Source organism: Mytilus edulis, chromosome 13, assembly GCF_963676685.1.
Source record: "Mytilus edulis chromosome 13, xbMytEdul2.2, whole genome shotgun sequence".
Lineage (NCBI taxonomy): Eukaryota > Metazoa > Mollusca > Bivalvia > Mytilida > Mytilidae > Mytilus > Mytilus edulis.
In genome coordinates this window covers 70199442-70220059 of record NC_092356.1, presented here as the reverse complement: position 1 = coordinate 70220059, position 20618 = coordinate 70199442, and the positions used below count along the sequence as shown (strand labels likewise).

General features: G+C 32.3%; 3 protein-coding genes across 4 annotated transcripts in view; 2 read left to right on the top strand and 1 right to left on the bottom strand.

Annotated features, from left to right (window-relative positions):
• LOC139501650 (phenylalanine--tRNA ligase beta subunit-like) overlaps positions 1-6234 on the top strand; it is a 32688-nt gene extending 26454 nt beyond the window's left edge. For both annotated transcript variants that reach the window (XM_071290791.1, XM_071290792.1), the window contains exons 15-18: positions 1680-1772; positions 2856-2973; positions 3898-4053; positions 5500-6234. In XM_071290791.1, the coding sequence (XP_071146892.1) occupies positions 1680-1772; positions 2856-2973; positions 3898-4053; positions 5500-5651 (519 nt within the window). In that variant the 3' untranslated portion in view covers positions 5652-6234. The remainder of the gene's footprint in view (positions 1-1679; positions 1773-2855; positions 2974-3897; positions 4054-5499) is intronic.
• A 1584-nt stretch (positions 6235-7818) lies between these two features.
• On the bottom strand, positions 7819-15238 carry LOC139500524 (uncharacterized). The gene is made up of 2 exons (XM_071289271.1): positions 12697-15238; positions 7819-7883 (listed from the first exon to the last, which is right to left on the bottom strand). Exons 1-2 carry the CDS (start codon positions 15236-15238, stop codon positions 7819-7821), a joined length of 2607 nt encoding a protein of 868 aa, XP_071145372.1.
• A 617-nt stretch (positions 15239-15855) lies between these two features.
• The window catches only part of LOC139501472 (tetratricopeptide repeat protein 36-like), a 10226-nt gene continuing 5463 nt past the window's right edge, over positions 15856-20618 (top strand). The window contains exons 1-3 of the mRNA XM_071290547.1: positions 15856-16047; positions 19102-19287; positions 19921-20022. Of these exons, the coding sequence (XP_071146648.1) occupies positions 15924-16047; positions 19102-19287; positions 19921-20022 (412 nt within the window). The 5' untranslated portion in view covers positions 15856-15923. The remainder of the gene's footprint in view (positions 16048-19101; positions 19288-19920; positions 20023-20618) is intronic.

Below are 20618 nucleotides of genomic sequence, written 5' to 3'. Positions count from 1 at the left end.
ATACAGGAAGATATACTCAATTTAACACATTCACAAAATTTGACAGTTTAACCAAAGTATAATAATAGCTTTTGTTCTGGTACACATTCACAAAATTTGACATCTGTAGCCTGTCAACACTGAGGTTGTGAGTTGTGTGGTACTCTGCTCATGGTAGGTTTGTTAAGATTACAATCATAATTAACTAGAATTTTCAAGTTTCATGTCTAAGGACGGTAGATCTCACTTTGTGTTGTGGCTTCATTGACCAATAAAATCTGGCTGCAATGATATAGCAAAGAATGCTTAAACTGGAACTAAGCATCAACAATCAATTACTTAATCCATATATGATGTGTGTTAAAGGTTATGATTTAGAAAACATAACAAAAATGTTTTATGAAGCTTTTTACTGTTTACTGGATCTATGCCACTGCTGGTGGACTTTTTATTCACAGAGGCAATCACCAACCCAGAAGTCACCTCTATTTTGTTGACATGAATTATCATTGATATGGTCATTATTATACCCCACGCAACGGGTTGCGGAGGGTATAATGTTTTTGACCCGTCCGTCAGTCCGTCTGTCAGTACGTCCGTCCGTCAGTCCTGTTTCTTGTCGATATGCACAACTACATACTATATTACATATTATGTAGTTGTGCATATTGACGGGAAATTGCGATTCAATTTTTTTTTCTAGGAGTTACGCCCCTTTGAACTTATTTACTTTAATGTACTACTGCAACAGTTTGTCATCGCAACTCCTCTCAAACCACACAACAAAATTTCACGAAATCTTTTTATATGAAAAGGATATATTATGTAGTTGTGCATATCGACAGGAAATTACGATTCAATTTTATTTCTAGGAGTTACGCCCCTTTGAACTTATTTGCTTCAATGTACTACTGCAACAGTTTGTCATCGCAACTCCTCTGAAACTACATAACAGAATTTCATGAAACCTTTTCAGATAATAAGGACATACTAAGTAGATGTGCATATCGACAGGAAATCACGATTCAATTTTATTTCTAGGAGTTACACCTCTTTGAACTTATTTGCTTTAAGGTACTACTTCAACAGTTTGTCATCTCAACTCCTCTGAAACCACACAACAGAATTTCATGAAACTTTGTAGATAATAAGGACATACTACGTAGATAAGCATATCAACAGGAAATTACGATTCAATTTTTTTTCTAGGAGTTATGCCCCTTTGAACTTATTTGCTTCAATGTACTTCTGCAAAAGTTTGTCATCTCAACTCTTCTGAAAACACACAACAGAATTTCATGAAATTTTGTAGATAATAAGGACATACTATGTAGATGTGTATATTGACAGGAAATTATTATTCAGTATTTTTTCTTATACAATTTTTTTTTTCTTATATTTATTTAATTTCTCCAATGACAATGTGGGGACGTGGGGGTATGTGAGCGTGCTCACTAAGGTTCTTTAATTATGAATTAACTGATTACAAAAGGAGCGTCACTGATGAGTGTTTTGTAGACAAAAAGTGTTTTGTAGACAAAAGGTGTTTTGTAGACAAAACACACTTCTGACACAATCAGAACATTTCATTCCTGTTATCTATGATGAGTCTATTATTAACCAATCTTTTTACTTTTAACAGTGTTCCAGAGATGATGTCAATTTTTACTGCGGTTTAACTATCCTCTCTATATTTACAGTGTTCCAGAGATGATGTTGCACTTAAAATGAGGAAGACCATTAAAGAAGCAAATGCAGTACATATAGCTAACCCTAAAACACTTGAATTTCAGGTAATAAGGATCACATTGACCTACTTTTAATGGTTGACTGACTATTTATTACACAAAGCTCAAGGCAGACACACATTAATAGTATTTTAAATTGTTGCAACAAACTGAGGGATGCAAGTGGAAAAGTAGGGATATCTTTGTGAGGTTTATTTGTGACACAGTTGGTGAATAGAACATTTATGTCAACCATTATACGTGACTGCAGTCAGGATATCTTGACTATCTCACAGCAATATAAAAAATACAAAATAAGCTGGATATAATGTTTGAAATACCAGGGAACATTTATGTGAATTTTTAAGATAGATTCTCTTCATCCTCCAGTACAAAATTCCTAACACTTTATTTATCAGGTGTTTTGTAAACCATTATGTATTTACTGTGTTTTCTTCATATAATTTGTAATTTGTATTTTTATAACCCTAATCCCTACCTGTCTCAATACCTCCAACTCATAGGCTTGATGTTAGACTTGCTACATGTCCCTTCCTAATTATTATTATTTTTTTCAATTTTGCCCCTTTAATAATTTTACTGCTATAACTAGGAGATTACAATTATACTGACATCTGCAGGAGGCCTTTCTCCAAGGGCAATCAGTAGGCTGGCACTTATCAGTAAACATATAAATTAGTAAGAGAGAAATATTAGAAAGGGAATTGTAGCAAGTCTAGCTTGATGTAAGTAACACAATTACAGGCTGTATGGTACCCTATAGTTACTTTGGGTACTTACCCTTCTGGAGCACCCCTGTGTTTGGTGGGGTTTGTGTTGCTCAGTCTTAGGTTTTCTAAGTTGTGTCTTGTGTACTGTTGTTTGTCTTTTTTCTTTTTAGTCATGTTGTTGTCAGTTTAATTTGAATGGGTTTGAATGTTGTTTTGGTATCATTGGCCTCTCTATAACTAACTTCTACGTCTTTTAAATCCTGGTAGAAAGTTGACTCATTTGCAATCATACAACATAATTTTGTTTTTAACCAGTTTTATGATGGAAAAATAGGTTCTTGATTTGAGGTTGCATGGATAGGCAGGCAACACCTGGAAGAAATATTTATATGATTGAGTTATTTTTTCTCCGTTACAGATCGGAAGAACGACCTTACTGCCTGGTGTACTAAAGACGATCTGTAACAACAAGAATATGCCACTTCCGCTCAAACTCTTCGAGATCTCTGATGTTATGTTCTGTGATAAAACTAAAGGTAAATTTCCTATATGTAACAACAAGAATATGCCACTTCCGCTCAAACTCTTCGAGATCTCTGATGTTATGTTCTGTGATAAAACTAAAGGTAAATTTCCTATATGTAACAACAAGAATATGCCACTTCCGCTCAAACTCTTCGAGATCTCTGATGTTATGTTCTGTGATAAAACTAAAGGTAAATTTCCTATATGTAACAACAAGAATATACCACTTCCGCTCAAACTCTTCGAGATCTCTGATGTTATGTTCTGTGATAAAACTAATGGTAAATTTCCAATTTCCTTCTTCAAATGTTGGAAAATTATAAAGAAACATACAGTGGATGATCCAGAATTTTTCATAAGTGGGGGCCCACTGACTGCCCAAGAGGGAGCCCACTCCGGTCATGCTTTAGTCATTCCCTATATAATCAACCTAATCCCCCCCCTAAATCCGCCTTATGTAGATTCAATTTGTAGTATTTAGAAATAATTCTATTAAGGACACATTATTAAGGGCATGAACTGCAATATAAAAACATGTTTGTTATTTTCCTTTTTGAAGTGTAATCTCAATACTTCATAATTTTTATAGATTTTAAAGTTTGCAGTCTAAAACTTTGAAAGAAAAATGTGAAAACTTAAAAAATTATGTACTGTTAATGTACAAAATACTAAACCTAACCCTACTTGTGCACCTGAGATCACCCCTGTGCTTTTAAGGGTGCTAAGTCTTGAGTTTTCTTTGTTGTGTTCGTGTATATAGTTTTTAACATTTGGTTGATTATTTATTTTGCCATGACATTATTAGTTTTCCATCAACTTATGAGTTTGAATATCCCTTTGGTATCTTTTAATTCTCTTTTTATACAAACATATTTAAGAAAAATTAAAAAAAACATCCATTATTAAGTCATAAACAATTATCTTCATATTTACAGATGTTGGAGCAAGAAATGAAAGACGCTTATGTGCAGTAAACTACAACAAATCTTCTGGTTTTGAAGTCATGAAAGGTCTACTAGACAGAGTGATGCAACTGTTGGAAGTCCCTATTGTCCAATCAGAACATGGCTATTATATTAAGTCATGTAAAGGTTAGTCATCATTGTCCAATCAGAACAAGGCTATTTTATTAAGTCATGTAAAGGTTACTCATCATTGTCCAATCAGAACAAGGCTATTTTATCAGTCATGTAAAGGTTAGTCATCATTGTCCAATCAGAACAAGGCTATTTTATCAGTCATATAAAGGTTAGTCATCATTGTCCAATCAGAACAAGGCTATTAGTATAAGTCATGTAAAGGTTAGTCATCATTGTCCAATCAGAACAAGGCTATTAGTATAAGTCATGTAAAGGTTAGTCATCATTGTCCAATCAGAACAAGGCTATTAGTATAAGTCATGTAAAGGTTAGTCATCATTGTCCAATCAGAACAAGGCTATTGGTATAAGTCATGTAAAGGTTAGTCATCATTGTCCAACAGAAAAATAAAATTGAGAATGGAAATGGGGAACATGTCAAAGAGACAACATCCCAACCAAAGAGTAGATAAAAGCCAATGGCCACCAATGAGTCTTCATTGCAGCGAGAAAGTCCCACACCCTGAGGTACAGTGTTCTAGTTCAGTGAAAATGGACGTCATACTTAACTCCAAAACATATTATTTTAGGTTATTTTATAAGTTTATAAGAAGGTTAGTCAGCATTGTCTAACGTTAATAATATCATTATATAATGTTCAATGTGGGAACAGAAATGAAAAAGTACTAGATTTGTCTTAGTATATATAAATGGAGGTGTGGGGTTTACACTGAGAAATCTAAGCAGAATAAAATATTCCAAATCAGAAGTGACATGAACTGGTAAAATGAAATGCAATTGTCTGTTTGGCACCAAATAAACATGTTTAACCCCGCTGCATTTTTGCGCCTGTCCCAAGTCAGGAGCCTCTGGCCTTTGTTAGTCTTGTATTATTTTAATTTTAGTTTCTTGTGTAAAATTTGGAAATTAGTATGGCGTTCATTATCACTGAACTAGTATATATTTGTTTAGGAGCCAGTTGAAGGACGCCTCTGGGTGCAGGAATTTCTCGCTACATTGAAGACCTGTTGGTGACCTTCTGCTGTTGTTTTTTTCTATGGTCGGGTTGTTGTCTCTTTGGCACATTCCCCATTTCCATTCTCAATTTTATTGTAGTGAAAAAGTCAGCAGAGTCTTAGAAAAAGTTAACATTAATACTTACTATATATATTTGATGCACACAGTACTGATAGATTTATTACAGATTTAGGGAGTTAATTTTAAATAGTCTTTTGGTCAATATATTGTAGACCTTATATTTTTTATAAATTTGAAGGATAGAAAAAAAGTTATTTTATGGTAAGTTGATAAAACATTTCATTTTCACCATCACAATAAAAGACAACTTTAGTTAACAACAGTGATAAAGTTTGTCTGCATTTCTAGTTATAATGTGGTTTCTTTTATTTCCAATAAAGTTTGTCAGTATCATTTATATTGTGGTTTGTTTTATTTTTAGATGCCACATACTTTGAAGGGCGATGTGCTGAGATAATATATAACAATTCTGTGATTGGTAAAATTGGAGTTCTTCATCCGGAAGTTCTAAAGGAATTTGAATTAACCAACCCTTGTTCTTGTATGGAGTTTTCTATAGAACCATTCCTGTGAACCATCATGGACAACCGTTAATTGATTTAATGAGAACATTTATGGTTTAAATGTTATTGGACTGTCATTTAAAAAATCAATGTGACATCTTAGAAAATGTCAGCAAAATTAGTACACATAGTATCTTTTCTGTAGACGTTTATTTATTTTCATTCATGTTAACTTTTTAATGACACATACAGATGTGTTGCACTCAAATATTTGAAGCAGATCTGTATAAGTTGCATACTATAAATCCAGAAAAAAGATGTTGAATTGAATATTAATATATAAGTTTGTTTGAATCATGATTATTGCTAGCAATATTTCATAACAGCAAGCATCATAAATTAAGGTCAGCTGCTGAAGAATCCATATAGTCAAAACATTGCATTGAAGGCACATGTTTAACTTACATTCAGTAGGACTACTCAAACACAAATCTTAGATATAATATTGCTTATTTAGAATGGACACCTAATTTGAAATATCTGACCAAAGACATGTGTGTTCCTTGGACAGATTTATTGTTAACTATTTAAACATCACGATTGTCAAGCATTTGTAACAAACATTTTCAAATAAATTTTTATGTATGCTTATATTTATATTGTTCACTGTTGTCAAAAATTTCAATTTATTATTCAATGGGCCTATTATTATTCAATTTTTATTGAGAGGAAAAATAAAGAACTGAAGAAGGCCAATGGCCGAAACGTCTCAAAAATTGGTTTATTGATACAATTATATAAAGTATGTTCCCTATTGGAATTTTGAAAACAAGAATAATTTCACATTCCTGAAAGTGAATACAGAAGGATTCAAAATTTTTGAAGTTTAGTTTGTCATGTAGGGGCCATTTATAAATCACTTTATGTTATCAGTTTTGCTCATTTTTGAAGGCTCCACTGTGTCCTTTCGTTTCTTCAAGGTCATTTGGTGTCTGGTTATCATTTCATGTCTCCTGATTTATTTATTTTTAATTATTGAAAAACAGTATTTACTATTATTTACATCAAGATAATCATACCACATCTTTTTATTTTTATATTCACAAGAATATATTGCATATCAATAAAGGCAACAGTAGTATACCGCTGTTCAAAACTCGTAAACCTATGGACAAAAAACAAAATTGGGGAAACAAACTAAAACTGAGGGAAACGCATTAAATATAAGAGGAGAACAACGACACAACATTAAAATGTAACACTCACAGAAACGGACTAAGCAGTAGACAAAATCCGATGAGAGTAACAAATATAACATCAATGCATGAGCCTGGTACCTGGTTTTACATTGGTGGTAACCAGATTGACTCACTTTTATACAAATCAAACAAATATTTGTCAATCACAACACCAAGAATGAGATGAATAATAACATGATAAATTAATATTAAAAATAAAATAAAAAAGGAGTAAACAAAAAATAAAATAAAAAAGGAGTAAACAAAGTATAACATTATTTTGCCAAAGTTTTGATTTTAAAGTAAATAAAATTAGTGATTTGTAAAAATATAAAACATGTATATGATATGACTCTTTATATGTTACAGTCGACTCTTTACTATACTATCTACTGGACAGCACATCTTGATTAATTATACATAGTTATCAGATAATGAAACATGCTCTGGTTGTTGTTTTTAGTTTATCTTTACCAGGATAGCCCTGTACCTCTAGTTATATTTACCATACCGTCATCGCCAAAGCTCAAACCCTAAAGTTTTTTATTAAGATCAGCTTCATCAAGAATGCTCAGAGTATCTACAAATGTAGTTATATTCCTCCATTGACAGCTAGAGCTAAGAGCCTCTTGTTCTTGTTATCTCTTTTAATGCAATAATAATACTCAGATTCTCTAGTTCTTATATTTAGTTGCCATCATCAGAAAAGTTCAAAGCTTAATTAGTTGACCTTCATCAAGAATACTAAGGGTATCTAGTTCTATTCTGTTTTCCTCCTTTGACAGAGCTAAGGACCTCTAGCTCTTGTACTCTTTGTTCATGCATCAATAATGCTCAGTCTCTAGATAGATAACAAGGTATCAAAGGGGCCTCATGTGAGCTTATGCAATTCCTTGGCATCCATTGTCGTCGTCATCAGTCGTTGTCGTAAACTATTTCAAGAATCGTCTCCTCTAAAACTGCTTGGACAAATATCTTCAAACTTTAATTGAATGTTCCTTATTGTATCTTGTGATTAAAATGAATCTGAAGTTTTGATCCATCAACAAACATGGCCCCAACAGCTAAAAATAGAACATAATAAGGTCAAATGTATTTTGGCTTGTATCTCAAAAAATTGACTATAAAGACAATTTTACACACAATTTGTTCATCATGTTTGCTCACATTTAAAAATCTTCTCTTAAACTACTGTGCCTAATACTTCTTAACTTTAATTGAATGTTCCTTAAGGTATCTGTTTTATAAATTGTATCTGAAGTTTTGATCCTTCAACAAACATGTCCCTCATAGCTAGCCAATCTGACACATGGTTAATAGTTATCAAAAGTACCAGGATTATAATTTTTTACGCCAGACATGTCCCTCATAGCTAGACATGTCACTCATAGCTAGCCATAAAATATTTCATATGTCATCTATCAGCTCTAAAAAATTTCAGACTTATGGAACAACCTATTGTTGGGTTGCTGCTACTAATTTGGTAGTTTTATAGAAATTTTCCAGTTTTTATATGACTGCCAAAAAAATTGTTGTCATATATCAGTATCATGTTGTCATCGTGACATCCGAAGACGCTTGGTTTTCAGAAAATAGAAATCTATGAAATTTAAACACAAGATTTATAACCACAAAAGGAAGGTTAGTGATGCCCCAACAGTTTAAAGATAAAGGGCAAAAAAAGGGCCCAATTAAGCATTTTTCTAGTTTTCAGACAATAACTTGTCGAATGGCACAACAATCTCTCTGAAATTAAACCAAAGTTTCCACAAGGGGATGATAATGATTGGTTTTTGGGGGTTATGGCTCTGGCCATTTAGGAAAAGAGGGGGGAACAAGGGTTTCCTGGTTAATTAACAGTTTAAAAGCAGTATAAGGGAGGTAATCCAGTTACAAAATTATACTTTAAGTAAAATATTTTATTACCTCCCTTACACTTAAAATCTTTTATTACCTCCCTTGCACTGCTTTTAAATTAATGTGTAAATGTCTTGATTTAATAAGCTGTCAATTTAAGTTTAGAAGTTACTATTTTAAAAATGTAGATAAAGAAATATTAGTTTTAGCCATGTCATTTTCATTGGAAATTGAATTTGGGAAAAAGGGGGGTAGGAGTCAATGTGCAACAGCATAGTGTTTTGCACACAAAAAAGGGGTTAATCTTTTTATTTATTTTTTTTATTGGGAGGGGCCAATTTGCAACAGCATAGTGTATTGCACAACATCAAAAAAATATTAATATTTTTTCAAATCATATAACCAGTTCTTTGACTACTGTTATTCTGTGTCTGAGATCTTTTATGTGTCAAATATTTTAAATTACAATCCAAATTCAGACCTGTTTCATGTGCGAATATTGTGTCCATTTTTGCCCCAACTGTTCAGGGTTTGACCTCTGCGGTTGTATCCAGCTGTGCTAAGCGAAGCAATTTATTGATTATTATCTTGAATATTACTATAGATAAAGATAAATCATAGATGCTTTGAGGCTTCTTGTATTTGTATTTAAATTTCTATTATTTTGATATTCTAGAGCATTTTGTTGCTTTATAGAGTACCATAAGAATCAAAATTGTTGGGATTATTATTTATATTGTTTCTTTGCTGATAATAAGGTGATAGTAGATCATCAGTGGCGTAGCTGGGTCATTTTTATGTGTACGCCCGAACCTTCACGATGGATATGAGGGGTGCCAACTGCGCAAAGTTAAAGCACATGTTGGTAGTGGTTTCGAAAGGGACGAAGCCCCCGAAAGCTATGGAGAATGAGATACCGTTATGATTTTTGTCAGTAAATAAACCATTGATAGCAACATACTTTTGAATCTAAATGGTTTATTTGTTTTGGTTAAATTTTGTAATATATATGTTAGCTGTTAACTTATTAATCGTGTTAAACTGGAAGCTAGTTTAATGGTTATTGGTTTTAGAGGAAATTTATCTTTCCTTCAAGGGATTTAAAAAAAATCTAAAATTTTCTTTTGATATTTTTTCCTTGATCTGGAAAATTTCACGACAATCGATGAAGGTTTATAAATTGAGCATGTAAAACAATTAATCACGTAAAGAAGAGTCCCGCGTTCTGTTTATCAGAAAAGAACAGAAAATTGAACGAAAAAAAAAGCTTTCAAATTTTAGCTTTAGACATTAGTCATAGAAAAAGTTTCTTTGGCATTTTCATAAAATTCGATAAAGGTTCGACAAGTAGATAAAGTAATTGAGAAATAACAAAATGTAAGCCCAAACTGCGACCATTTATTAATTGCAGAAATAAATACTTTTTGTCCTTAAAAGGTGGGAAAATTAAAGTTATAATTGCATTATTCTTATATTGCTCTGAATATACTCTTTTGATCATAAATTGTTTCTGTCAAGAGAGTCCAAAATAAAAAAAAAAGGAAAATCCTAGAATGTCCTTTTTAGAGGTCGAAATTTGCTGTTATTGTGAATATTTTTGATACCTAATTTCGAATGCTAATATTCTGCTTTTGATAGGTATGTTTTATAAAATTTCACGGAGTCATTCAAAAGACATTATCCACATAATCATTTGGAACTTAAATATTGACGCCCCTTTGTCTCGCTTTTTGGACATAAATCACAGGCTCGACAAAAATACAAACAGCATATCGAATCTGAGCAGATAGTGAATTGCCTTAAATATAAGAAAAGTATGTAGAATTCATAGTAGATTCGGACTTATAAAAGAAGCACACGGTTGATGTGCTTTTGATAAATTTTTCTTATTCTATGTCGATTATTTGTTTTATTTTCAAAATGCAAGTGTACGCCCGGGCGTTTTGACATAAACGTAGCTACGCGCATGATCATACCACTTAAACAGATATAAAATACATGTGTACAGGAACATAATTTGTTTCCAATTATAAATATATTTATTTTAATGAAAAAATTACTTCTGAATCAAACATATAAAAATAATCTACCTCTGTACAGGCCACTTAAACAGAAACAAAATACATGTGTATAATTCAATAATTTATTTCCAATTATAAATATATTTATTTCAATGAAAAAAAACCTACTGAATCAAACATAAAAAATCTACCTCTGTACACGCCACATAAACAGAAATGAAATACATGTGTATAATTCAATAATCTGTTTCCAATTATAAATACATTTATTTCAATGAAAAAAATACTTCTGAAGTAAGTAAGTAATAAAAACTTTATTTGGATTTGGCATATTGACAAACAGTACAAACAATATGCTCTAATGAGCTTTTCACCAAATATAAAAACATGCAAATAAAAAATTAAACAAGGCAGAATGCAAAATAAATAATAAAAGCAGCACCAAAAATTAACTCTAAGCAATAGCAGATACATGTATCTTGCAAAATACCAAACATATATATGAAGCACTATTTTATTTTTAAATTTGCAGTTTTAAAAATTATTTTTTAAATAAATCATATTTTATAAAGTAAAAATTTCAAATCTTTAGAATTTTAAAATTTTAAAAACAAAATGAACCTTTTGAAACTGTTAGATATAAAGAATCAAACATTAAAAAAATACCACCCTTCACGAAAAATAATTGGTTGGAGTACCTAACAAACATGCAGATTGCTCTACCAGTTGTCGAACGAATCGTGTAATACGGGTGTTCCGGTAACGGAGGAATCTACTATAAGATAAGATACTTTATTTTCCAATTATGGCCCAAAGGGCATAAACATTACAACATCAATAATTTTTTTCATAATACAATACAAACAATGAGATAAATAAAAAAAAAAAAAAGTTAAACGAGAACTTTTTAAGTTCTTAAAGAATACGTAGATAAAGAATCTATAGTATGTTTTTTTTTTTTAATACTAATGCATTTTATTGCAAGTGTGGTTGATATAGATAACAAACAAGTAGCCCAAAAAGAAAAAAAGAAAAATAGATATCCACATATGTATAGTACACAAAAAGTTGGATCAATTAAATATATAATAATTAGCCAAAAAGAAAGTAGAAATTAAACATGTCCATGACTCATCCTGTGTCAGCAGCAAATAGGAAAGCATTATGGTTTCCTAAAGGCAGCTGACACCAGGGGGCGATACCTTATGGGCCATAGGCATGTAAAATGTGTGTAAATGTCTCTTTCCTACCTGTATCAAAAGCAAACAAGGAAGCATCATAGGTAACTTGAATGCAGTTGATACCAGGGGACGATGCCTCAAGGATATAAGAGAACATTTGAATAAATAATATATCTTAACAATTATTTTTTTTTTTTTTAATCGGCTAGTATGTTTGTGATATTCAGATGAATATAATTTTCTATGTCCAATCAAATGTATATACACACATAAATTTCCTTTAACTAATCTTCACTAAGGAAGATGTTTGTATATAAAATTACATATTATTTTAAGTAACTCAACATTTTCTACACTAAATAACCAGATAATTTTGCTTTGACTGTTCATATGATTAAAATAAGAATTATATTGTGCAATACTAGCTAACATACAATTTCTATCATCCTCAAATTTGTTACAATCAAATAGAAAATGAGCCTCATCTTCGACAGTATTGGAAGAACATTTATTACATATTCTGTTAATTCGGGGAATACCCTGATATCTACCTAATTCTATTTGTAATCTATGAGAAGATACACGTAATTTAGTAAAACTTCTTCTAAGTTCAAAATTCTTGATCAATGTTAGATATTTTTCAAAACCAAAATTTGTTTTATATAAAAGGTAGGTTTTCAGTTTACTGTCTGAAAATTTATCTATTTGTTTTTTCCAACAGCTAATAAACAATATTGATAGCTTGGTTTGTATATATTTCTTAAATTTGTATAAGGATTCACAAAATGGAGCATTTATGGCATTTGTATAGTCAATACCAAGTATTTTAAAAACAACATTTATTGAACCATACCATGATGTTATATTCATGTGATGTAGTGTCTTTGATTGTGTATATGCCTCTTTTAATAGAGGAAAATTATCACCTAAATTCTCTAATCTATACCAGTACAATAACATTCCTTTTATAATATTAAAATATATTGGAAATCTTCCAAGTTCAGATAACACTGCAGCATTTGTTGTTTTCTTGTGTACCCCAAGTATAAATTTACAAAATTTTATATGAAGTTTCTCACAGGGTAAACCTGAATATAATTTTTCAAAAGATATATCTTCCTTCTTACATTTAGAGGAAAGAGAATTAAACATCCCCCATATTTCGCTACCATATAATAAAATAGGTTTTACAGTGTGGTCAAAAACATGAATACTTGTTTTTACATCAGGATTAAGTGATAAAAGATCTTTCCTTAATTTGAAATGAGCTTTCAGGGATTTTTTGTATAGTTCATTTTGAGCATAACTGAATGAACCAGATGAGCTTAAATATAAACCTAGGTATTTGTATTTTGAAACACATTCCAGATTTATATTCTGAAATGTGAATATCTGTTTTACATGTCTGCCTGCCTTGTTGAAAATCAGCACCTTTGTCTTATTAGTATTCACATTGAGACACCAATCTTTGCAAAATTTATCAAGCATTCCCAGCTTTTCTCGTAGTCCTTCAGCTGATGTAGATAATAAAACAATATCATCAGCATACATTAAACAATGTAGATCTTTGTCATTGACATTAACTGGGTCTCTAGTATCTGACAAATATCTGGGCAAATCATTTATGAATATCTTGAATAAATTCGGACTGAGGTTGTCACCTTGTTTGACTCCAATATCTAATGGGAAAAAATCACTTACTTGATTTTGAATTTTGACACATGATTTGCTAATTTCATACATACTTTTAATAATGTTATAAAAATAAGACCCAGCCCCAATATCTAGTAGTTTAATCTTGATCCCTGTATGTATAACAGTATCAAAAGCCTTCTGAAAATCAACAAAACAGGCAAACAGTCTACCTTCTTTTGAATTACAGTATTTGTTAATAAGACAGTTTAAAATAAACATATGATCTGCAGTTCTGGCTTTCCTTGTGAATCCAATTTGACTATCATGTATAATATTATGTTCCTGAAGAAATTTGTCCAGTCTTAGACTTAATATTCTATTAAAAAGCTTTCCAATTGCACTTGTTATTGTTATTCCTCTATAATTGTTAGGGTCACTTGTATCGTTGCTTTTAAAAATTGGTGTAATATAACCTTCAGCCCAAGATGTTGGGTATATACCTGAAGACAGACAAGTATTAAACATCTGTTGAAAACTTTTTAAAAGGAAAGTCTGTCCATTCTTTATCATATTATTACTAATGTTATCCAAGCCTGATGATTTATTGCATTTTAAGTGTGAAATGGCTTTGGATATTTCAGACTCAGTGATAACGGAGTCCAACTCGTTGAAACATTTTGAGTTTTCTAACTGTTTCAGTTTTTCACATAGCTCTGTATATCTACTTTGAAATTCACCTTTCAGTTGTGACAACTTTTGGAAATGTGATATCAAAGTTGATGGTTGTACTCCACATTTTTTTTTAGTTTCATTTTTTTCCTGTAGTTCATTAATTAAGTTCCAATACAGCTTTGGATTCTCTTCGTGCAAGGAGTCCAGCTGACTAATCAATGATTGTTTGTATTGTTTGTATTTATATTTCCTTAGTTTGGAGTATTCACGATTCAGTTTATAAAAGTGATTTTTGATAATTGGATCATATGGAAATCTTGAATAAATTTTTCCATAATTAAGCAAGTTAGTTCGAGCTTGTTGTAAACTTGCATCAAACCATTTTTTGTTTTTTTGTTTGTTTGTGTGTTTTTTTAAAGGTCGTTTAAGTGATAGATTTGCTGCTGATAAAAAGATGTTTGAAAGTTTTGAAGATGCTTCATCTACTGATGTCTGAGTAAATTGAATTGTGCTGTTGTTGAATTCTAGTATGTAGTTTTGTAGTGTATCTGAAGAAAGTGTTTCTTGAAATTTTATTGCTGAACAGTCAGTCCAGATATAATTAGGTGTCATATTTTTCAACTGGATTGGAATATCATTTTCTCCAGGAACACAATATTTTGCAGATAATTCCCACTCAAGTTTACAATGACAATCAGATAATGTGGGAATAAATCTGGATACTTTAAAATACAGTACATTTTCAAGAATTTCTTCCGACACAGCAACATAATCAACCACACTTGCACCATTGGGGGTATAGCAAGTAAAATTACCAAATGTATCACCAAGAACTCTGCCATTTAAAATTCTTATTTGTTTACTAATGCAAAAATCCAAAACTTCTTTGCCTCTTTGATCAATTTTTTGGTCTCGACTTTTTCTTGTCATAATGTTTTTGTCAGTAGGGTATGTATCAAAAATTGGAGTAAATTTTGAATCATCGTTTACTATAAAGTCATTTTCAGAGCCTATTCTGGCATTAAAATCTCCACATAACAAAATTTCACCCATTTTTTTATACTGAAAGATATCTTTTTCTATGCATTCAAAAACATCAGAAGAGAGTTCTTGGGTATATTTAGACGTAACAGGGGGGTTGTACAGTACACAAATAAATAGGTCACTTTTAAATCCAAAAAAGGATTTTTCTAATTTAATCCATTGATAATCTGGATTACTGTTAATCAATATTTTGACATGAGGTTTAACGTGACTTTTCTGTAGAATTGCTATACCCCCAAAATGACGGTTATTATTTGATAATTTTCTACATATTGGATGATAATGAAATTTACCAATATTGTGTATTTGGGAATTATATCCCACATGAGTTTCGACTAAAAAAACAATGTCGTAATTCTCTATATGTTTCAGAAAAAGGGGATCCTCTGCTTTATTCATGCCCTTTGAAAATAAGCCACCTATATTCCAATAACCAAATTTTACAGATGATTGGTTTGATTTTGGCATTTTGGTTGATACAATTAAATCTGGTATAAATAATAGAATAGATTTTCTATCTATAAAAAAAAATAATAAAAATTTGTCTCTAAATAAAAGGAAGAGACAACAAGGAAAATATTCAGAAATGTAAATATTTGAAATAAGTAGATTATTACTATATGTAAGAGAAGAAGACACTGAATCTGACGTTTCTTTCCCTTTACTCCTATTCCCCTGTTGTGACGATCTTGAAATGTCGTTTGATGATAATACGCGAATTTCTGAGCATGATAAAGAGGTTTTGGACAGATTGTTTAATCCAAACTTACCATACGGTGATGTAGTTGAAGACAATAAAGACACTTCACCTACTGAAGGTATGGTATGATAACTGTGGGGGCCTCGGTTGGTCAAAGTTGTCCCTGCTTTGACCTGGAGATCAATCTTCTGACATCTCTCTGGTTTGTCTGTTTCCACCGAGTGGCCCGGTGGTTTTCTCCGAGCACTTCGGCTTCCTCCACCATAATAACAGACTTCCCGGTGTCCTAGCACTCCCTTTGTGTTGGGTGGGGATTGAATTGTCCTTGTAAAAATAATTGTCGTATAAATATACGTTAGTGACACATCTCCATTAATCCCTATTGGGAGTGTACATGGATGCCACTGTACCCTCGCAGCTTTCGAGGGGTTCTTCGGATATCGGAGGCATTTACTAGTACATACATACATCAAGAGACAAGAGTTCCATATAAATTAACAGGCACATGTTTCTATATATCCATGTCCATGGGAAGGTCGCCTATCCAGTATCCATATTTATTTATATATATACATAGCCAACCTGCCTTGGATAGAAACTAATGCATGTGGATAAGATGCATAAATTTTGTGTGATTACTTTATCATGTTTATAATAAAATTAAGTAAAAAACAAAAATGTGTCCATAGTACATGGATGCGGATGCCCAATCTGCACTATAATTTTCTATGTTCAGTGGACCGTGAAACTGGAATAAAATCACTTATTTGGCATATTTCACGATAAAATGTACACTTTCTTTGTAGACGAAAAAAAAACCCAGCAGATTTTGATGCATCACGTTTAATTTTTCCAACACAGTAAGATTTAACCAATTTGACGCTAACAGTTGCTAAATATGACTGTTTGACGCCTGACAGTAAAGGGCATTACTACCCTCCAGTAATTAATGACGGACAAATATTGATAAAGAGTATTCCAGTTTGTGATGGTTCTTATGAAGGAGATATGTTTTCGATGGATTTCCTTGATCCTAATCACACCAATCGTCTTTAAGGTAACTGACAAGTAATTTTTTCTGGTGTCATCTGATGCCAAATCTATGCATTCTTAACCCTTCTAGTAGCGTTTCCTGTTGGCTGTATTAGTTACCTAACAGCTAATACGCTTAATCTTGTTTATGATCATCTATTTTCATTTAAACTAGTAATTGTAGGCAATTTGCTTACACTCAAAAAAGTGAGCACACTGAAATAGCTGATATATATATGGGTTCCTATTGGTACTTTTATTCATAGCTATATGATAAATTTTGTATTGCTGTGAAACAAAAGGCACCAGTAGTTAATAAGATTCTGTCCTGACCCTTAGGTGAGAGGTAGATAGAAAGCATTTATATATAGCTTAGGCCACACCAATTTGATTCCTTGTTCGACGGACCCGCCCGCACCTTTTTTTTTCAAAACAGATTTTTTTATTTTTATTATATTCCCGCTTCCCACATCCGGAAATGAAATCATGTCCATTTCCCGCACCGTTTTTTTTGTAAATATTATATAAAGATCTCAACATTTGTTTTTTAGAATCACAGTCTAACCTTTATATAACGATTTTAAACCTATCAGCACTCCACAACACTGTGAATATCTGTGAGAACATTTGTTTCAGCATGACACCACTTTATTCCAAGCGGGAGTGCTCCGATATAAATAGAAATACCAGTACAGAACAAAACGTTGGTTTCTTTCCCCCTAACTTATATTCCCTATAAAAAAAATATTCGTTCTTTAAATAAAGTACAAAGAACTTCTGAAGGATTTGCCGTCAACTGCAATTATAATGTATGGTGACGGTCATACCCGCTGCAGGTTTGTGCACCTTTCCTGGTTGATTCAGAGACCTGTCGTTCAGCAGTTATCGTTTGTTGATGTGGTTCATTGGTATTTTCCCGTTTGGAAATATTTTTTAGATCGTTGGTTTTCCTGCTCGAATTGTGTACAATACTAAGTTGTGGTCCCTTATAGCTTACTGGTTGGTCTTGATCAAAGCACTGTGTAAAAGGCCGTACTTTGACCTATGTTTGTTATTATCAGGTTGGGACAAACCCTCCCTAAGACAAGGGCCTGGAAGGGGTCATTTTACCATGTTTACTAATACTGTTCAGTCTGTTGTAGAAAAGAAAATAGAAATATTAAGGATTTGTACAGTGCTACTATACAAAACCTTTGACAACTCAGTGACATATATACACATGTCTCTGGACAACTTAAGAATTTTTACTCAAAAGAGGAGAAATACATTATATTTAAAAAAAAAACTTTTATAAAAGAGGGATGGGTCCACTTATTTTGAATGATATCAAACTGTTAAAGTAAATGTGTTAACATGGTTCAAGTCCGGGAATATTACAAAATTCTTGGACATGTGTTGACCATTTAATACCAAATATTATAGTTCTTTGTGAAAATATAAGCCCTTTTCTACTTAAAGTGTTTTTACAAAAAAAATATATTATAACTTTAATATTTTGACCCCTCATAAAAGGGATATTCATAACATTAAAGGGTTGTTCTGAACCTGATTATGACTGTGATGGAGAATTGTCTCATTGTCAGTCACACATACATAGACCAGATTTAATTATTCATTTATTTCTTGTTGAACAGGGAAAAAATACTTCATAAATTAAAGAAATGTCAAGGTACAAGTGATAAATCAAGTTTTAATATAGTCAAAACCTACTATTTTAGGTTTACAAAAAAAAATTATAATCGCTCGCCTTTGCTTTTAAAGCTTCGCCTCAAAAATTTTTTTTTATTAAAATTTTCAAATCGCTCGCTCGCCCCAATTTTTGGAGTCCAAAAATCCGTAGAACAAGAAATTAAGTTGGTGTGGCCTTATATTGATTTTTCTGACAACAGATCAACATTTTAAAGCACATGTCCAGTTACTGCCAAAGTGATCTCATGATGGCATGCTGATCTTAAGTGTGGGGGGTGTGGGTTTCTAGTAATCTACTACATGTATTGACATGATTGAGGGGTAAAAGCAAAAATGGTGGTTCAGAGTCTGATTATTTGTGTATGGATAAGGATTACATGGCATCATACATTTATATTTACTGTTAATTGTGTGAACTATGGTGGTTAGTGTCAGTCTGTTAATTTTACAGAGGAAGTTGAAACTGAAGAAATAAAACAAGTAAAGATTCTTGAAGCAGATGGAGTAAAGGCTGCTGAAACTGGAGACCTCCATAAGTCACTGGACCTCTTCTCTAAGGCCATTAATGTATTACCAAGGAGGGCATCGGGATATAATAATAGGGCACAGGCACTAAGACTTAAAGGAGATGTTGAAGGTAGGTATAATTTAATATACAGAAAGAAATCTGCCAAGTTTAGAGAAACCTTAGACATAAAAACCTACTTGAATCTAATGCAGTAATAGGAATATGGCATAAGTCACCTAGATAAAAGAAGCTATTATTTTCATGTACAGGAGAAAGACATATGAATGTTGATAAACCTTTAAGTTCTCTAACCTTTTACCTCAGATGATATTGAAATAGATTTTGTAGGGTGAGCACCTAAAACACAATAACAACTGGTATAGTCTTACTATAAACATTATATTATACAGTGGCGGATCCAGAACTTTTCCTAAGGGGGGGGGGGGGGGGGGGGGCGCTGACTGACCTAAGAGGGGGCCCGTTATGCTTCAATGATTCCCTATATAATCAACCAAATTTTTCCCACGAAAGGGGGGGGCCAGGGCCCCCCCCCTGGATCCGCCTATGTTATATATAGTTAGACCTTTCTATTCATTCCTAACTTTTGTATATTTCATGTTTATAGTAACAAGGGTTTTGTTGGAACTTTTATTGAGTCAAACAACATGCACATAGATTCCCTTAAAGAGTGACAATATCACTAGCATTATGGTTTTTTTTCTCTCATTGTTTTCAATAAATATGAATTTGAACTTTTTACAGGTGCCATAGATGATTTGAATAAAGCTATTGATTTAAGTAATGGACATGGTCAGGTAGCTTGTCAGGCCTATACGCAGAGAGGACTTATCTACAAACTAGAAGGTAAATAAAACTGGGTAATAAAGCTATTGATTTAAGTAATGGACATGGTCAGGTTGCTTGTCAGGCCTATACACAGAGAGGACTTATCTACAAACTAGAAGGTAAATAAAACTGGGTAATAAATTTTAAAGCTATTGATTTAAGAAATGGACGTGGTCAGGTGGCTTGTCAGGTCTATACACAGAGAGGACTTATCTACAAACTAGAAGGTTAATAAAACTGGGTAATAAAGCTATTGATTTAAGTAATGGACTTTGTCAGGTGGCTTGTCAGGTCTACACACAGAGAGGACTTATCTACAAGCTAGAAGGTAATTAATTACAAAAATCTTCTAAAATGCAGCTGTTTCACAAACCATACCTCTTTTGGTTAGATACATGAAATTCATAGATAATTTGTTTTGTTTTCGCTATAAAACTGTAACCTTTAAAATTGTTGTTGCAGACTAAAAACCCTCATGGGAACTTTCAAAAGTTGGTCAGTATGTCACAAGTCTTACTATTTTTATGCCCCATTTATGGGCATTATGTTTTCTGGTCTGTCTGGCCGTCCTGCTTCAGGTTAAAGTTTATGGTTCAGGCGCGGATCCAGCCATT

Excerpts from the sequence above, each read along its gene's own strand:
- LOC139500524 (XM_071289271.1), bottom strand. The coding sequence starts at position 15,238 with ATGGGTGAAATTTTGTTATGTGGAGATTTTAATGCCAGAATAGGCTCT. Across the intron at positions 7,884-12,696 it reads TGTTGTTTTTAAAATACTTG|CTGTTGGGGCCATGTTTGTT; the intron begins GTATTGACTATA and ends TTCTATTTTTAG.